Source organism: Oculina patagonica, chromosome 14 (assembly GCF_052425735.1).
Source record: "Oculina patagonica isolate OP01 chromosome 14, crgOcupat, whole genome shotgun sequence".
NCBI classification, from domain to species: Eukaryota; Metazoa; Cnidaria; class Anthozoa; order Scleractinia; family Oculinidae; genus Oculina; species Oculina patagonica.
This window is the reverse complement of record NC_135771.1, coordinates 8,473,649-8,492,770: the sequence shown is the minus strand read 5'-3', so window position 1 is coordinate 8,492,770 and position 19,122 is coordinate 8,473,649. Positions and strand designations below refer to the sequence as shown.

Here is a 19,122-nt window from a genome sequence, read left to right as displayed (position 1 = left end):
CTGACACGATAATAAACGAAAGCATTAACGTCCCAAAGCGCTCCTTGAAGGGACTTCTACTTCTTTTTCCTGAACCCCACGCCGCAGGTGCAAGAGATACAGAATCTTTCTTTAACCCTGACATAACAAATGTAAAAATCAGCGTGAATGGCGTTCCAAATAAGGTGTACAGTCAGGGCGTTGAAGGAAGAGACATGTGGGAGGAAGTTCTCAGGTTCTTTGGCAAAAACGCAGACCAAAAAATGTTTAATAACGCCACAAAGTTTTATGCAGAAAAAAAGTTCGGGCTTTTCATTGACCTTCGCTCCATGAGCGACAACAACATGCACGGCAGCGGGCTCCGCTTGGTGAACACAAAGGATGGCGTTAATTTAGAGATACAGAGAACAGCCTCAGGATCAGGGAATGTCAAATGCTACATTTTCGCTATCGCTGATGCACAATTTTCTATTGTAAATAAAGAATTAGAAAGTGTTGAGTATTGATATAGCTTTCGCAAAGCGAAGCATGGATCCTGCCAACATACCCTTCAACGCCCTCATTGTGGGACCAACGAACTCAGGAAAAACAAGATACGTGGTCAATCAGCTTTGTGGCCCTTTCCGAGGCAAGTTTGACTACATCGTGCTCATCTGCCCGACGTTCGCGCACAACAAGACTTATTATCGCTTTGCTGAGGAAGATCTTCGATTTTTTGTTTTAATTTGCGAGCAGCACGAGGTGGAATCTTGGTTAAGGCTTTCAAGATTTCTTTTTGAGGGAACGAACACGCTTATCATCCTCGACGACTGTGCTGCTTCGAAAGATGTAAAAGGAAGAACAGGGGAGTTGGTGAATCTTGCTTTCTCTGCTCGCCACGCAGGCTTGAGCGTATGGGTGTTAACTCAAAAAATGACAAGCATAACAGCCTCATTCCGCGAAAATGTTGCGGCAATCGTTTTCTTTTACACCCCCTCTGCCAAGACCACGAAGGCAATCTTTGAGGATTACGCTGGCGAACTTGCCAATGAGGATTACAAAGAAATCATTTTAAAGCTAAAAAAAAATAAGTTTTCGCATCTTGTCATTTCTCATCGCCACCCTTACGGCACAAAATTTTTTTATTGAACATATTTTTTAGAGTAATAAATGGCTGACCCGTTCGCAACAACCTCACCCAATGCTGCATGTGAACAAGAATTAGCATTAGCTTCCGTAATGGAACTGCTTGGATCTGAACCAGAAAGTACAGAAAGCGCAATGGACACCAGCTTAATTCAAGCGGCTATGCAAGGACCAAACATTCCTGCTTTACGCGAGAAGCTTGCAATCCTTGTTTCAACAGGCAAGTCCAAAGAAGCAATCGGTGTGCAGCTGACACACGAGCATGTGAAGCGCTTGACAGATAAAGAAGTTGAAAAGTACTTCAAGAGATATGAGGCATACTTTGGCACCAAGACAACGGAAAATCTTATTGACAGCGCGCTAACTCTTTTAACAAAATTAGCAAGTCTGTTTGTGCCCATGAAAAATATTGAAGCTTTACAAAAAGAGCTTAAAAATGACTACATTATAAACAGCGAGCTTTCCAATCTTGTCGGCAGTTTGTCTTTCAATTACGGCAAGCTTCTTGCTCCTGCTTCTGCTGCTTTGATAACAGCAAAATATATTGATTACGACTCAGCAAGTTCATCAAAAAAACAGTCAGATCTTGATGAAATCGCCTCTGAGCGGCAGGGCGCCACGGAAAAAAGCTCCGAAGGCACCTTTACTGAGTAATACTCACAAGACTTCCTAAACAAAGCTAAGAAAATACTGAATACATACATACATACTACATACATACATACATACATACATACATACATACATACATACATACATACATACATACATACATACATACATACATAATTAATGAGCAATGCTTAGAAATTGCTTAGCAAAAGATCTTGCTGAGCAAATTTCTATTTAAATATTATTTTTTCATAAATATAATGGCCGAGCTCGAACAACGTGAATTGGAAACTCCTGTTTCTACCTCTTCTCCTGTCACTTCAACAACTCCTGCAACAAAGCCTGCCAAAAATCCAAAGAGAGTTGCTGCTGGCAAGCTTGCTGCAGAAAAAACAAAACAGGCTCGTGAAGCACAGAAAAAAGCTTCTATCGAGGCTGCTGCAATAATTGCAAAAGAAAAGGAAAAGAAATCTGCGGCTGCAAAGCGAAACGTAACACCACCGGCCGTAACGGAACCAGCTCCGCCCGAGGCTCAGCCGCAATCAAGCGGTCTCACCACAAATCAATGGATATCTTTGCTTGGTATCGGCGTTGCAATCGTTACAACTTATGTGAAACGCGAAGACATAAAAGCCTTTATAAAGGAAAAAAGAAGTCCAACATTTAAAGCTCCGCCAACTCTTATAACTGATGACACACCAGTTACAGCAGAAAGTATTGGAAGGGTTGCAACGCGTTCTTCAGACACGCGCCAAACGGGCTCTAGAATTCCGCAACCAACAAACCAAAATGGCTCAAAAAGAGGAATCCGTCCGATGGATTAAAAAAATTATTAAATAATTTTCATTTAAACATTCGATTTTTTTAAAGTATACAAAACACGATGACCGACACGAGGACATACACTATGCCTGACCCAATGGATTTTGGAAGCTTTGTTTTGTTGAGTCATTGTGCCAAATGCTTTGAAAAATGCTTTGAAGAAGATGAGGTACGAGCAACAGCTGCTATGGAATGGATAAAAGCCTTTTTTAACAAGCTGAAACCAGAAGGATTAAAAATTTTAAATGCTATTGCTGAAAAATCTGTGCAAAGTTTAAACAGGCAGTATAAGGATTTAATTGGTAAAGTTAGCCAACTTGGAAAAGAGTATGAAAAAATAGAAAATGAAGAAAAAAGAAAAGAGAAGATTGAAGAAGCAAAAAGTTTGGTTTGTGCTGAAATGGAAAAAATCTTTATTTCCATGTTCCATGATGTGCTTGACCAACTAAAGTTTTTATGCAAGTAATTTTTGTGTTACTGGCTAACTTTACCAATTAAAGCTTTTTTTTTCTTTATTATAACGATGAAGCTACCGCGAACTTTTGATGATTTTTTTTTTTTTTTTTTAAAATCGGTGCTACGTCGATTTCTATTAGTGTATTATGTTTTGTTATAGGCTCTTTAAGAGATGATTTTATTGAAACATCAAGTGGAGTTGAGGAATATGAAGAGGACAACCAACAAGAAGAAGCGCGCGAGCGCCAACGAGTCTATAATGAAGGGTACAACGCAGGTATCGAAAGCACAAAAAAAGTTGCAGCCGGCGCTGCATGAAAAAAAATTTTCAATTGAATACTTTTTTATTATTTTATACTGAACTGTCATGTCCGACAACAAGCTCGTGAAAACGCTCATGGATGCCGCCACCATTACAGGTCTCGCCGCCGGAATCGGCTGGGCTGCCAAAAAAATTGTAAAAGAAAACTTCACATCCGACCCAAGCGGCAGTTTTATGAACTATGTAAAGTTCACAGCCGTCATGGCTGGCAGCGTTGCACTTAAACAGTATCTCGAGGACCAGAAAATTCTCCCCACCAATTAAAAAAAAATATCATAATATAAGAACAAAAACACACAATGGCAAGCGTAGCGATTATGGCTGGCGGAGCTATCTTGAACGCTGCTGCTTTCATTGGCGGCAACTATCTTGCTCGAGCTTTGGGTGGCGGAGATGACGCCGCTTTGAAAGAAAAAGAAAGACACGACAAAGCTCTCGAGGCTTACCAGGCAGCTTACGCGAAATACTCTCGCGACCGCACCAAGCTCCTCGACTGGATCGAAACCAACAATGAAATAAAACAGCAAGCCAAACAAAACTTTACGAACACAGACTACGCTTTCAAACTCTACAACCAGGCACATCCTGACAAACAAATGATTCCTCCGAAAGAACCCAAGTTCTCTGATTTTTATCAGCCAAGCGAGCAGCAGAAACAAGGTGAACTGATGTTTGTTGGCGCAGGCGCTCTTGCTCTTGGGTACGCTGCCTTTCGGTTTCTTTAAACGTTTCTTTTTTTTCTTGTATACGCATGGATGCAAAGATTTTTGCGGAGCAAAACTTTTCGAAGAAAATCTCGAAAGTCTACTATAGCCCCCAGGGCTACTGGAAGGGAATTGCAGCGATAAAAAAATTAGCCGAGGCGGCCAAGGTTTCCGAAGATGCTGCTAAAAAGTGGCTCGTTAAGCAGGCCCTTTGGCAGATCTACCTTCCGGCACCACGATACGTTCCTCGCCCAAAATTCGATGTTTCTTCTCCTAACGCGGTCCACCAGGCGGACCTTCTTTTTCTGCCACACGACAAACTGCCGCGAGGGCGAAAAGTTTACAAATACGCGCTGACTGTTGTTGACGTTGCCAGCCGTTTCAAAGAGGCCGAGCCTTTGACCTCCAAAGATTCAACTGAGGTTGCAAAAGGTTTTCAGACAATTTACAGGCGAAGTGCACTAAAATGGCCACAGATGCTTCAAGTTGACCCTGGTCGCGAATTCATGGGAGCTGTTACTAAAGAAATGGAAAATCACAAAACCTATATTAGACGCGGGCGTGTTAACATTCACAGAGATCAAGCTATTGTTGAACGTTTTAATCAAACACTGGCAGGGCGCCTGTTTGGTTATCAGTACGGTGTCGAGATGAACCTGCCATCTGGCCAGCGGTCGACAGCGTGGGTAAAAAGGCTTCCCGAAGTTGTTACCGCTCTGAACAACGAAGTTACCAGTCTTACTGGCAAGAAACCTGCTGCTGCAATCAAAGAAAAGGCTGTTTCGTCCAAGCCGTCCTCAAAATATACAAGACCTGTTGGCTTGAAAGAAAAAAAACTCCCCTCTCTCGTTAATGTGCGCTATCTCTACCAACCTGGCGAGCTAGAAGGCGGCGTAAAAAGGGCAACAGATCCGATTTGGTCATTAAAAGTCTACAGCATCGAAAGGTCTGTTACTAAACCTTATCAGCCAGTGCTTTATTACTTGCACGATGGTCCAAAGCGCGGCTTTGTGCGTGAAGAATTGCTTATTATTCCTCCAAATACACAGTTACCACCAAGCACTTAGTGCTTGAGCCCCTTGGGCTCAGAAAAGCTATAAACGTTCTGTTTCGCAAAACTTATACCCGTAAGCATTTGTATGTATTCCGTCTTCACATATCCATCGCTTTGAGTCAAAGGGGGACAGCGATTTTTTGTTTACCACTATTGAATACATCTCGTGGGCATAGCTTCTTAGCATGTGCATTTCGTGAAAGCTTTCCTTGATTTGAAAAAGTGTTTCTTTGAAGTTTTCATGATTTATCTTTTTCTTTGTCACACACTCTTTTACCCCCTTTGCCTTTTTTATATTTTTTTCGCCTTCCGTCATTATTGAATACATTTTTGGCCTTAAACAAACACACTCTGAAATAACGTGAAGCACAGGAATAAATTTTCTTTAATCTCGCACCATTCTTCGACTGCGCACTCGTCTTTCATTTTGCCCAAAACTTTTTTGTTTTTTGCTGAAAACAGCGGATGTTCTTTTGGGTAGTTACTTGTGTCGTACTTGTCAATGTTTTTGGCCATGTCTGCGTAAAAGTCTTCTGTTTCTATCTCTAGCAAAAGGCTGTCTGTGTCCGTATACAAAAGCTTGCAACGCTCTCCGTACTCCTTTTTCAGGTGGTTGTAATAAAAATCATACATGCATAGCTTGCTTGCGTCTAGAATGGTCATGCCTGTGTAGATCGGTTTATTAAGCAAAAGCTTACTTTTTCGCATGTCTATTCCAACCAGATCGTTTGAAAACATTACATGCCTTGAATACAATGGGCTTGCAACTAATTTTCTTATTTTCTTTTTTTCGTCACTGCGCACTATTCTTATGTCTACACGGTTTCTCAAGTTTTCCATTGTTTTTCCAAAAACTGAGTTATTCATTAGCTTGTAAAAGTTCTTTTCAAAGTCGCTTTTCGCTTCTTTCCGGAATTCTGTGTTCATCCGGATGTACGGCTCCATCCACGCCTCTTGTTCAAACTCTAAGACCCTGTGCACTTTTTTGAGTTTCATTCCCTGTTTTAGATAAAACTGCAAGTTTCGGTAATGCACGACGTAATTGGTTTTGTCTTCAAGAGTTAAAACAAGCTTTTCAGTGTTTGGGGGGTTTAACTTAAGATTTTTTGTTAATTTATTTTGGTAAGGTGAAAACATTTCTTTGTTTATTTTCTTTTTCTCTGGCGCTAATGGATAGCTGTTTTGAGCGTCATGCAGCTCTTTCGGGTATTCCAAGTCCACCTCTAAAATCCATCCAGCTTTTGCATACTCTTTTTTTGTCGTTATTTCTTTTTCTGTTGGCATAACCTTTTTCCATCTAAAACCACTTTTTGGGAGCGGCTTGCTCATTGCCCACCCGTAAAGGTTATTCGCATCGAGGTACGTTATGTATTTTTTTGGCTGGCTCGGGTCAAATCCCTCAACATAAGGGTTGTTCGCCTTTGCATATCTCTTGCTTACCATCGAAATTCCGCCTCTTATTCCCCTTTCAACAAAAAGATGCATTTCATAGTCGGTAAATAGCTCAAGCTCCACGCCTGTCTTTTTCAAGAGTGCGTCCCAAGAAAGGCCTGGCGTCGTGTAATAATTTGCGGGGTCCAACCCGTACTTCTCAAGACAGAGTTTTCGGAAGTTTTCAAAGACGTCGGCTAACAGGGTCACGTCAGTCTTAACGTACAAATCGTGGTAGTCGCCCAGGGTCTGGCAGCCAAAGGTTTCCCACACGTTTTGCGCGTGTTCATACTCTTCGTCTGTAATGTGCTCATCATTAAGTTTGCTGTAAAACTTTTCTTTTTCAGGCAAACTTGTTTCGATAAATCTTTCCCATGAGTCCATGTATTCATAGGGATAAATCCCCTTTTGTGTTAACAAGCCAAAGTTTTCTATAAAAATGTTTTTTGCTTCTTTGTAGCCTTCATCTGTTATGTGGATGTTATTGGCAAATTGCCATTTTCCTTCAGTTTCGTTTTTATTTTCGAAAAAACTTTGACTCAAGTTGTGTTTATTAAATGCGTCCCACACTTCGACGTATTCGCTTGGATATTTTCCGTTGTCTAACAACAGTTCACTTTTTTCAAAGAAAACCTTTTTTGTTATCTTTAATGACTCTTTCGGTGTCGCTTCTACAAGTTTTTCAAGCTTTCCTTGAAGAAAGTTTAAAGTGTCAATAAAACGCAGTTTGCCAAGTGAAAATGTAATGTATTTTTCCATGTTGTTTGCAACACATTTTACTTCTTTCTGTGCCTCTTTTGAAATCTTTGAAATTGACTGCATTAAATGGTGCGCATCATAACCCCTCAGGTTGTGAAATGCAACTGTTATTTGAACCTTTTTCGGATCTATTCGCATCATAAAGTTACAAATGTTATGTGCGGCTCCTCGAAACTTGCCTGTTATGTGGCAATGGTCTTTTACCACATCCTTGTAGTTCGGCTGGATAAGCGGCTTGTGGCACGCTAAGCAGTTTTTTTGGTTTTTCGCGGCTAATTTGTGTGTTTCTTTTTCAAGCTTTTTTAGCTTATAGTGGGTTTCGGTATTTAGGTTTTTTACCTCTTTTTCCTTTCTGTAATAACATTTTTTGTGCATCTGCCCAAAGTAATTAAGATCCTTTTTATTTCCAATCCAAACTGGCAAAGAGTCCAAAAAGTTTTGTTTCATTAGCGTTTCTTCGCAAATGTGGCAATTGGTTGCATTTTTGAAGTTTACCCAGTCTTTTGCCGTCATCACAAGAGGTTTTGGCTTTGACAATTCATATCTTATTTTCTTTTCTTCACTTAAAAGACAGTTCAAAAATACTTCAACGACGTTTTCTCCTCTGTACACAAATGTTTTTTCGTGTTCACCATCACTCCTTACAACTGTGTAAGCAAATCCGCATGCCTCGTGCTGTTCTGTTTTGTCTGTGTAGCTTTTTTTCTTCAAGTCTTCCAGTTCTTCCCCTTTTTCTTTTGCCTTTTCTTTTTCCTTTTGGCGGTCCTCTTCCGTTTCGCGTTTACACCCTTCTATCGGCCTTAGCAGTGCCTCAAAGTCGGCGTAAATTTGGTAAGGCACTTTCATTTGTTTGTGATAGTTTTTAAAAGAAAGAGTGTTTTTCCCCTTTTCGGGCATTTCGATTCTTGTTGGTCTGCCTTTAGCGCCATTGCAATATTTTTTGTGCTTTTCAAGCAAGTCTTCTCTTGTAAAACCTGTCAAGCACATCATGCAAAAGTGTTTTTTATGCTGATCTCCGGTTTGGTCATGTAAAGCAAAGCACTTACTCTTTTTATAAAACAGTAGTGCTGTGTTAATCCTGACTCAATCAACATAAGAAATATACGGGGAATGCTATTTTCTTTTTCGCTTAATCTTAAAGGTATCACACATTTGTCTTCTGAATCCCACCCAAGCACATTTATTGCAAGGTCCCTGTTTTGCGCCTCAAGCCTGTCAATCTGCTTTAGTGGAGTTGGAAAATCGATTCCATTGTAGTTAATGCCGTCGTCAACTGGGTATCTGCTTGTTCTTTGTGGATTTTTCCCATCTCTTGGAGGAAATAATGCAGCTCTCAAAGCCCATTTTAGGCATTGGTTATCTCTGTTTTGCACGTTAATAATTGCTTTCTTGTTTGCCAATTTTGGGGGCAAAGGCAAATAACTTCCACCTCGCAATGGCTGATAGCGTGCAACGTTGACGTACGCTTTGGTTATTCTTTCAATAACCCAGCCTGATCCTCTTTCTGACCAAGCCTCAATTTCTCCCTTTGCTCTTTCAATAAATTTGTCAAACTCTTTTTTTATTTGGTCTTTGTCGTTTTTTAAAAAAAGGTGTGGTTCACTTTCTCTAAAATAGTGTTCCATGTGTTGCGTCTCACCGTCTCTTTGTTTCGAAAATTTGACTTCAAGTCCAAAGCTTGCTTTTAAATTTTGTAAGTCATCAATTTCGCTTACTAAAAGTTCATAAAACCTTTTTTTGTTTTTTCTTGCAAAAGTGTAAAGATCTTTGTTGTTTTCGTTAGCTTCCGGTATGTTCATTTCCCATACACGGAGCCATTCGTTAAAATTGGTGTGGGCCAATAAAAAAGTTAAATTTCTTTGGGGGTTTCTTTGAAATTCACGAATGTTTTCTTCCATCATTGCTTGCAAAGCTTCTGACGAGTATCCTTGCTGCAGCCATTTTTCGGTGTATATACCTTAGAAAATATTTGTTCAATTGATATTTATTCCTAGCACAGGGTTGGCCTTGCGAGCCCCGCACACAAGAGGGCTGGCCTTGCGGGCCCCACACACATTAGAGTTTTGGCATTGCGACCCCCACACACATGAGAGTTACCGGTTGTGGACACAACTTGCAAAAAATAGCGAGGCGAGACTGGCGAGCCAGCGAGCCAGGCGAGCCCGAGCGGTTTTTTGCAAGTTGTGCCACAACCGGTAACTCTCATGTGTGTACTGTTGTAAACAGGTACTGACCGCCATTGTTCTTTTATACAAGGAGGACCTCTCGGGAAACAGAGCAATTTTTTGATTGGCTAATTTGATCCAAGATGGCATCAGTTTTAATTGAGCAATTTTGTGATTGGCTAATATTTTGAAATTTCGATCCGAAATGGTGTTAGCTTTTGTCAGCTTTACGAAGCACCAAATGTTCCTCATTTCAGTGCGCGAATTGTTCATTTTGCACTTGAGAAAGATATATTATTTAAAGCTGAAGGAATTCTTAAAGCTGCTAGAAAATCCCTGGAGGTGGACAACGATTTAATTTCAGTTGAACAGTAACTCTAACGATGAAGGTAAAGTGACGCACGTTGAACATAACGTCAACTCTCGACACAGATCTGTTACCGTCGATATAAAACAGCTAAGGCATAATATATTTCGTTATTTGTTTCTTTTATCGTTGTCTCTGTGTATATTTTTTTTTATTTGAAAGCGTAATAAAGTGTTGCTGACAATATTTGTAGTGTTTGTATTTATTTAAGCATCGAAGACAGTTACAAAAACAAATTTGTTACCAATGGTAACAGAGAAGTTTGCCCTTGACAACAATGCCGTTGTTATGTTGAAACTTCGTCACCAAACTTTGTTCGCGTCGCACTCAACTGGAAATCGTAGTAATGGTTAGCGCACTGGAGTCTGGATTGAGCAGTCCGGGTTCAAGCCAAGGAAATCACATGACCTCAAAAAATAAATACTCTGTAAAGTACTGGATAACATCTTAAACAAAGAACCACCTTTTTTAAGTATTCTCATGTGGACAGACATTTAAATGTGTTTACATGTATGGACAATTCATGCATTATTACGTTCTTTAGGGAATTGCAGAGATGGCCGGAAGAGAAGAGAAGTCAAGATATGAGTTGCTGGAAATCAGTGATCCTTCAGCTCTTCTAGTTAGAGGTACAGATTTGATGTTAACTGTACAATAATATACAAATTCTTGAAATATTTTGACCCTGACTTAGTGGAATGTAAAACACGATCACAGTAAAACTTGTAACAAGATGTTTCGACTGAAAAGCTTTGTCCTTCTTCTGTTTGAAAATGACCAAAAAGCAACAGCTTACTTAACCATTCACATTTGTGTGTGCATGGCTGACTATTACAACAAAACATGTGAATGCTGCTCGAGATAGCAAACATTATGCAAGCAATTTGTATAATATATCTGAAATTTCTATTTCCTGCATTCTGGTCTCTCTGCAAATGCCATGCTTCAAGGTAAAGCCTCTTGTGATTTTTCAACAGGAACCAGGCAACTTCAAGGAGAAGTTCACTCCAGAATGGCCATTTATTTTCTTTACGCCAATAAAAAGTTTACACAAAGATATGTTATTCACCAAAATTTCAGCCTTCAACGTGCGCTATAACCCTACGAAATCTTTCCCAAACCTGGACAACTGAACGCCGCCATCCTGGAGCTGGTAATGTATGCGTGACGTCAAAGAGCTCAGCCTGAAGTTTGGCGGGGAAATTTAAATAGTCGAAACTCCTTGTTTCTTCGTAGTGGCTTTTGTTTGTCAAAATGCCTGGTTGTGCAGCTCCATTTTGCTCAAGCAGAGCTCCAAAAAATTAAAAAAACAAGGAGCTTTGACAATAAAAATTTTCTCACCAAGCTTCAGGCTCAGCTCTTTGACGTCATGCATACATTACCAGCTCCAAGATGGCGGTGTTTAGTTGTCTAGTTTTGGGAAAGATTTCGTAGGGTTATAGTGGACGTAAGAGGCTGAAATTTTGGTGAATAGCATATCTTTGTGTACTTAACTTTTTACTGGCGTAAAGAAAATAAATGGCCATTCTGGAGTGAACTTCTCCTTTAAAGGCCAACAAAACCTCAAATTAAAGAAAGAGAGAGAAAAAGAAACAAGACAAAACAAAGGCAAAGAAAAAAGTTTGCTTTTTGCACATGCCCAAGCAGAAACCAAACTATTTGCCTCAAAGTGAAAGGGAATATTAGTTTTCATCTTTAAATGAACTTTTGGGCCATTAAGCTGCAATCTCTCGCTTTCTTAATGCACATGCACAAGTAACACTTAAAATTATGTGCAGTAAGGATGCCCAATGCAATACTTAGTACGGGTTACGAACTTAAATGGCTGTTTTTTGGGAAATGGGCTCATCAACTGTCTTTCTTCTTTCCATTAGGGGAGAGTGATGACGTAAATCTAAATGAATGCCAAGAGCTGGCAAGACTGCAGTCTGTGTAAGTGATTTCTAAAAAACATGTTCTTAAGTTGAAATGATACGATTTAGCCTCGAGTACTAAATTGAATTTTTGCAGCTTATGGGAGACCACTTATAGCCAAAATGAAGACAGCTAAGCGGCCAAGCTGCAGGCAACTGGTTGTTTTCCCTATGAGTTGTTTCACCAATGGCCAGTTAACTAACATACATCTCATGTTGATGTAGTAATAATTGTTATAATAAAGCCGACCATCTATACTCCAACTTCAGTGTTACCACACAGAGGAGTGAAAACACTTAGTCTTTCTCTCGAGCCAAAAGAGAAATGGAGCACTCCCCCTCCCTCCCCTCCTTACTAAGTGTTCTTCTTGTGCCTTTTACCATTGTGCAAGAAAACCACCCACTGTATCATGTGTCGTCAACAAACTTCTGTTTGTTGTCTTGTTTATGCCTCAGCTATGCTTCAAGTGAAAGTAAAAGAGTTTATAACATGGCCACAGCAACAGGAGTCACCGCAGCACTCAAGACAGCTGAGGAGAGATTGAAAAGCTTGTCATGGGAGACCAACCCACCAAGCACTGACATAATGAGGTTAGATACACATATTTATACCCATCAACATGCAAAGCATGTTAACTATTTGCATTCTATACAGTCAAGTTGTTTTATGTTGTGTGAAAGATGCAAGATCCAGAGAGGCTGGTCAAGAATTCAAGTTTAGCTGTTATCCTTAAGTGTTGTGTTCTTGAGCAAGAAGCTAAGCATCTGCCTACTTGAGTTTGGTTTTTGTTCCTCTCCAAGAGACTTGCTTTCATGGAGAGGAGCGTGGGCTCATTTTTCCCAAATAGCGCCTGGAAATCGAGCATATCTTGGGCAGCGCTTCACATCTTACTTCTAAGATGTGCAATGCGAACACTTAATACCAGGTTCTTGCATAAGAATTTAGTAATTGATAGCTTTGACCTATTGTGTGTGAAACAGCTATATATTGTTTATTAAGTTGAGCCATTACAATTTTGTTATTAATTTTATTATTAAGCTTACTCTTAATTTTTTTAGAAACTTTTGGATTAATAATTATTGTCAAGCACTTTTAGCATGAGCCTCTGGCTTAGAAGATTTCCCAAGTTCCCTGTGTTATTGCCATTTTATAAATTTCTTACTTTATTTTAATCAGTGCCAAACTGCTTGAAACTCAAAAAGCTCTTTCCCAAGTCAAGATGGAGATAGGGGAGCTTACTGAGAAGGCCCTTCCTGGGTTGGTACAAGAACTGGGAGAGCTGCAAGCAACAAGTATCCTTAAAGGGGACTATGAACTGAAGATTGCAAGGCAGGACTACTTTACTTCTAAACAGGACCAGGTTAGTGGTTTTTGTTAATTAAAGGAGCAATGTTACAATATATTACCGGTAAGTCATTTTTCTGATTCCTTCCAAATTGAAGGAAACCTCAAAATAACAGTTCTCTAATTGATGTAGAAAAACAACAAAAGAGTAACGAAAATGTGAAAATAACCAAGGATTACGAACCACAGACTTAAAAAAAAAAAACTGGCAAGTTTTTTCAAGATGCATTGTCCATGACATAGCTCCGTAAAGCCACAAAGAACATTACAAAAGGAAAGAAAAGGGGCTTTGTCCCAGATTTTTGCAAATTTTTGAACAAGCAAAATTTAAATTTATGTTGTTGAAAACTTTAAAATAATGCTTCTACTTTTATAAAACATTGCTATATTAGGGCACTGAAATTGTTAGCAAGCGTCTTTTGCTGCAGATGGCAAGGATGGAAATGGATTGCATTTTGAAAACTTAAGGCTAAACTTTTCAATGTTGTTTCCTTGCGTCTTCAAAATATCGAAATTTACAGCCAATATCTTTCTTGAGATGTTCAAAGAAAATATTTTTTGTGGGTTTAGTTGCCTACCACTAATTTCAGAACAGTTAAGACCAAAATTCTACCTTACGTACCTACTGGCATGAAGAAATGATGAATTTCTTTTAGACTAATAATAGCAATTGCTTAAAATTGATTTCGAAGATTATTTTATTTATTACCAATAATCTTTGGTTGATATGATGAGGAGGTTAAGTCTGCATCACGACAAGGGTCCATACCACCAGAGCTTATCCCGTTACCCATGGATTGAGTGCTAGTCCATCTCAGGATATTTTCCCACCATTAAATTTTCCAGTAACCATTAAGACATGTACACCTGGGTGGAGAGAGGCACTGTGAGAGAAAACACCGCAACACAATGCAGTGACCCCAGTCAGGGCCATAATCCAGATCGTTCAATCTGGAGCCCAGCACAGTAACCACAAGGCCTCACTTGGCCTCCCATAGTTCGTATAAATGCCGGTCATATATTCATCACATTCTTTTTTTTTTCTCCCACTATTTTTATCTTTAAGGTTATCACCCAGCTACTGCTGCAGCGTTCCCGGCATGAATTTCTCTCCATGGCCCTTGAAGTTGAAGGGCGTAAGAACCGTGACACACATCGCCTGTTTAGCACATTGGAGAGTACACTTGGTGACACAGTCAAAGGAATGGAAGCTCGTTCTGTATCCTTAATGTATTACCTCTCCTTACTGATTGACATATGTTTCTTTTAATATCAGTTCTGAGAATTTTGGGATTCATCAAGATGATTATGTCTCCTAGTTTATGATATCTTTATTCGTATCACTTGTCTACCTGGCCGTTTGTTCACATCTTTGCTCGCACGATGAAGTTACGTAAACAGCTCTTGCTAATTGTTTATATCAAGCTACATATGTACAGCATTAAGTGCGAACTTTCTTCCACAGTGTTTTCTAACTCTAACTAAAGGCACACTTTTTGCAAATACTATGGTTTTTTACACATTTTGGCACTATCCTTTCTTTATAAAATAAGGGATGTGAAAGTGGCGTATGGACGGACTGACAAACAATCGGTGACAAACAAAATTTTTCAGCTCAATGGGTTAACCAAATTTTCTATCTGCTTGCCATTAGCAAGCGTGGGAGCTCCACTTAATTGCCTCCTTAACCAACGACCAGTGTATTTTTACAAATTTCTGCATGGCTATCAACGATCATATTATGATCCTTCCATGAAATTGGGTGGAATTTAAGAAGGCTTTCTGTTGTAGATATTTCCTTAACTCTTAGCACAGGCAGTAATGGAAGAACATGCTCTCCATCCTCCCCACCGCTCTCGAGGGACTATAGACAGCCGAGACCATTTTATGGAAGGACTCTACCGTATGCTTGAAAGTCCACCCCAGGGGGAAGAGGACAGGACAAAGGAGATTTTTCTGGCTTACAATCAACTCGTAGAATGGAGTCAGAAGTTGGCAGGGCAACTCGAGTCATTCACTGTGTCTTTGGCCTCCTCGGGCAGCAGACAAGAGGAAGCCTGGAAACAACTGTATGTTCTTTTGTTGGTTTGAGTGTCAGTTGAGTAGTCTCATTCTCTTCCCCAGAGCCACTTGTCACTTTAAGCTTGCTGAGCCTGGGGAAGGAAAAACAAGTGGCTCTGGGGACACATGATTTGATTGGTTAGATCTTCAACAAAGGAAATTTAAATCCAGCCAATCAAATCGACCGTATTAATATCCCATACAACAAAGGGATTTTAAAACCGTTGATTTGATTTGCTTAATTGAAATTTCAGAGCCATTTTGTTCCTTGCGCCCTAGGCTCGGCCAGCTGAGAGCAACAAGTGGCTCTTGGGAGGAGAATGAGTTAGTCTGCGCATTCAACAGAGTCCTTTTATTTCAGTTATAGTGCCATCTCAAGGAAATCCATTTCAGCAGGAATGTTTCCATGTGAAATGAGAACAGATGTGGATTGAGAGAAAATGAATGTTTTCAAATTTTACGCATTCTATACACTCAAAATTACTACTAGTATGAACATCCTAAAAGCTAGGAGAAACCGTCTAACTCTGTTGGGATGAAATTGTTAAGGCCAGTGGCCACTGCAATTGTATTTACTATTAATTGCATTATTGTCTCCCTTGTTGCAAACATAATTTAATGGTTAAAACTAGTTCATTTAGCCTTGTGACCGGATTTTTCATCACTATGTTAGGGAAAGTAACCTGCAGCAGTGTGTAAAAACAGTTTATGGAGAATCAGCTACAACTGGCGGTCTTCCTCAATTGAGTCCTCAGGTAAAAGTTATCTCATTTACTTGCCAAATGATTTATTTTTTTTTTGTTTGTTTGTTTATTTATTTTTTTTAAACCTTTCTTTCACTTGCTTTTAAATCGAAATTAAGAAACTATTTACAGCGCTTACGAGGTAAAAAACTGACTAAAGATGACTGATTAAGTCGATACGTTCAAGTTATTTTTGCTCTCCTCTCTTTATTTTCGCATGTGCCAATTCCTTTTTTCTTTATTACATTTTTTTTTATTTCTTTTTATTTCACAGAGCATAGCAGATGGCCTCTCTCAATTAGATGAACTTCTTGTCACTCTAGAACAGTCAATTAAGGATATCATAAAAGACTGCGAAGCCAAGAAAAAGGTAAGGGCGTAACAAAGCTTAAGGTTGCATACATAGTGATCAAACGTACAGCACGTGTGTAGTTCCCGCCAAATCTGTCTCTGCCCAAACGCACAGCAACATGGGTATTCCCCGCCAAAACTGTCGCTGCCCACTCCCAGGTCAAACGCACAGCGCGTGTGTATTTCCCGCCAAAACTGTCGCTGCCCACCCCAAGGTCAAACGCACAGCGCGTATGTAGTTTCCGCCAAAACTGTCGCTGCCCACCCCCAAAGTCAAATGCACAGCACGTGTGCATTTCATGCCAAAACTGCCAGTATGCATAGTCAGTACACAGCGTTCAAATGTACAGCACGTGTGCGCTTCTCGCCAAAATTGCCGCTGCTTTCACAGGGATGAAACGAATGGCACGTGTGCAGTTCCCGCCAAAACATGTGCTTCAAAATACCACCTTTTTTCACAAAGGCATGGAAATTTTAAGTCAATAACTGAAACGTTTAGCCCGCACGCCGAAAATCTTGTAATTTTTTGTCACCATTTTTATATTGGTTTGACGCTTTCTTCCACAAACTTTCAAAATTCAAGCCAGTTAAAGGGGCTATTTCACGCAATTTTGCGCAATTTCGGCACTGACCAAACGGTCAAAGAATTAACTGAAATGTCACAATAGCGGCTTAACACTATATAATAACTCAAAAGCAACACAGAAAGGCCAAAAAGGGGCATGGATAGGCAAAATTCGATAAGTTAAAAACGGATTGCGTTCGGGTAAACTTGAAAAACGTCGGCCTGACTTTTTCCAAGTTTATCTCAATTTGTTTGAAAGTGTCATTTACAGTTGTTTTTTACGTGACCGTGATTTTGCCAATAAACGACTTTTGCTCTGCCTATTTGAAGTTTACAGGTCTTAATTAACAAAAATAAATAGAATTTCCCTTAATATAGCGTGACCTTACCCCTTTAAGCCGAAAGTGGGTTGCATGTCTGCACTAACCGCTGTGAAGACCGCTGCCTGACCACATTGCAGTACACAGCATTGTGACGTAATCTCACTTTTTCGTCTCCAGGTCCTCCGCTCGGATAGCTTAAAGCTCATGGAGAGAGAACTGTTTGTATATTTTTTCACCGATCCACCTCGCCTTAAACGAGCCATTGCCGAGTTATCAGCTCGCGTGGACGCGCAAATTGTTTCACTGAAATAAAGGAGGATGATTTCTTCTATAATGGGATGAACACTGATGCTGCATTTCAGGGTCTCTTAAAATTGCCTTTCGCCCTCGAAGTTGTACATAAAAAAACACAGTGTTTATACTGAAACTGTAAATCTGGAGAAGTTATGAAGATTATTTTAAAAAGGCAAAGCATTGAAATGAAGTTCATATCTGTAGAAAGTCTGGAACTTTGTACCATGCAAAAATCAGGGTGTATCTTTTGCTTCCTGTCTTTATTTAACAATTCTAATTGACTTATTATTCTAGATAACAACGTACATTTATTGACGCAATAATTTCAAGTCTTGTACCCAGTCCTTGCTCTTTGAAACGAATCCCTGGTAACATCCGTTTAACATACCGTAAAATTCCGGTTATAAGCCCTGGGCTTATACAACTTCGTGAGGGGTTTTGGGTGGGCTTATAAGCGGAGGGGCTCATATCCGGGAGGGCTTATAAGCGGAATTTAAAAAAAAAAACGTTTCGAAACGAGCCATGGGAGTGTTGATCGAAATACTACGCATAATAAAGCAACATTTAGCCCTGTTCAGTACCGTCATCTCACGGTGGGGGGTTTATAATTCCGGGGGGGCTTATAATCGGCGGATGTATTTTTTTTGTTTCCAGGTAGATGGGCCTATGACCGGGGGGGAGGGCTTATAACCAGAATTTTACGGTATACATTGAGTGTCAGAATGTGACACAACGCGACAGTGTGTGTTTAATTCGACACAAATCGTGTTCAGGTTGAATCTGCTTTGAAAAGTAATCATGTCTATAATGACAGTAAATTATCGCCTTACAATCTTTATTTTAGAACACAGACTTTTTGCGTTGCTAAGCATCACTAAAAATAATAAACTAAGACAAAGCGTAAAGTTATGGTACAATTTCTGTTTCCTCTGGACTGAGACAGCATACCTAATATGCCCCCCCCTCCCCGCCGGGGGTACTCAAAAGTACAATTTACAGAGAGGCTCCGCCCCGAGGTCCAAAACCTTACCTTTTTACATACCATATTATGAGAGAAAGGGTAGCCCTTTTATAATCCCTCCATGGAAAATGGAACCCCTCTTTACAAACCTATAATAGGGATACTTCATCGTTTTTCTAAATATTTCACTTGAATAACCTCATAAAATACTCAGAGAATCCACCAAGTTCGGTAGTTCTGTACGGTATATTTTGAAAACCTCTTTTAAATACCAAAATTACAGTTTTCCTTGCCCTTTTCTACACTCCAACGCGTGAAATCCTGACCCTTTTTATGTACCAGCTTACAGACTGAAAAATGTACTCCTTTTGGGTAGCCTCCCCGTATAATCCACCAGAGGGAGTACCCCTCCCACCTCCCCCCCCCCCCCCCCCCTCCAGGTAATGTTCAGGCCTCCAAGACGTTTCATAGATCTGGGCTTTGCTAGAGTCTTCGCGTCAGCTGCCCTTTCTAACCAAACTAGATTCGGAGAGTTCAGGCCCTGGCGAAAATTACTACTTACACTTAAACTTGTTCATATTTTAAAGGGATTTTTTTTGTGCGTTTAGCTTGCTTACTGCAATGTATCGGCTTAAAAGATCCTGTTAAATTAAGGCTTGCACTTCTGTTACTACTTTATTCATACATGTTTTTTACGTTTGAACTATGATAAATGACCTAGCTCCCACGAGTCTCCTGTAGCTCAGTGTTATAGATCGTCCGGCCGGTGT

General features: G+C 40.0%; 1 protein-coding gene across 1 annotated transcript in view; it reads left to right on the top strand.

Moving 5' to 3' along the window:
• Positions 1-18,010, top strand: part of LOC144638147 (HAUS augmin-like complex subunit 3) — a 30,035-nt gene extending 12,025 nt beyond the window's left edge. The window contains exons 8-16 of the mRNA XM_078497341.1: positions 10,341-10,425; positions 11,671-11,728; positions 12,166-12,300; positions 12,887-13,070; positions 14,121-14,273; positions 14,870-15,123; positions 15,789-15,870; positions 16,133-16,228; positions 17,275-18,010. Coding sequence (XP_078353467.1) covers positions 10,341-10,425; positions 11,671-11,728; positions 12,166-12,300; positions 12,887-13,070; positions 14,121-14,273; positions 14,870-15,123; positions 15,789-15,870; positions 16,133-16,228; positions 17,275-17,409 — 1,182 coding nt within the window. The 3' untranslated portion in view covers positions 17,410-18,010. The remainder of the gene's footprint in view (positions 1-10,340; positions 10,426-11,670; positions 11,729-12,165; positions 12,301-12,886; positions 13,071-14,120; positions 14,274-14,869; positions 15,124-15,788; positions 15,871-16,132; positions 16,229-17,274) is intronic.
• The last annotated feature ends 1,112 nt before the right edge of the window (positions 18,011-19,122 follow it).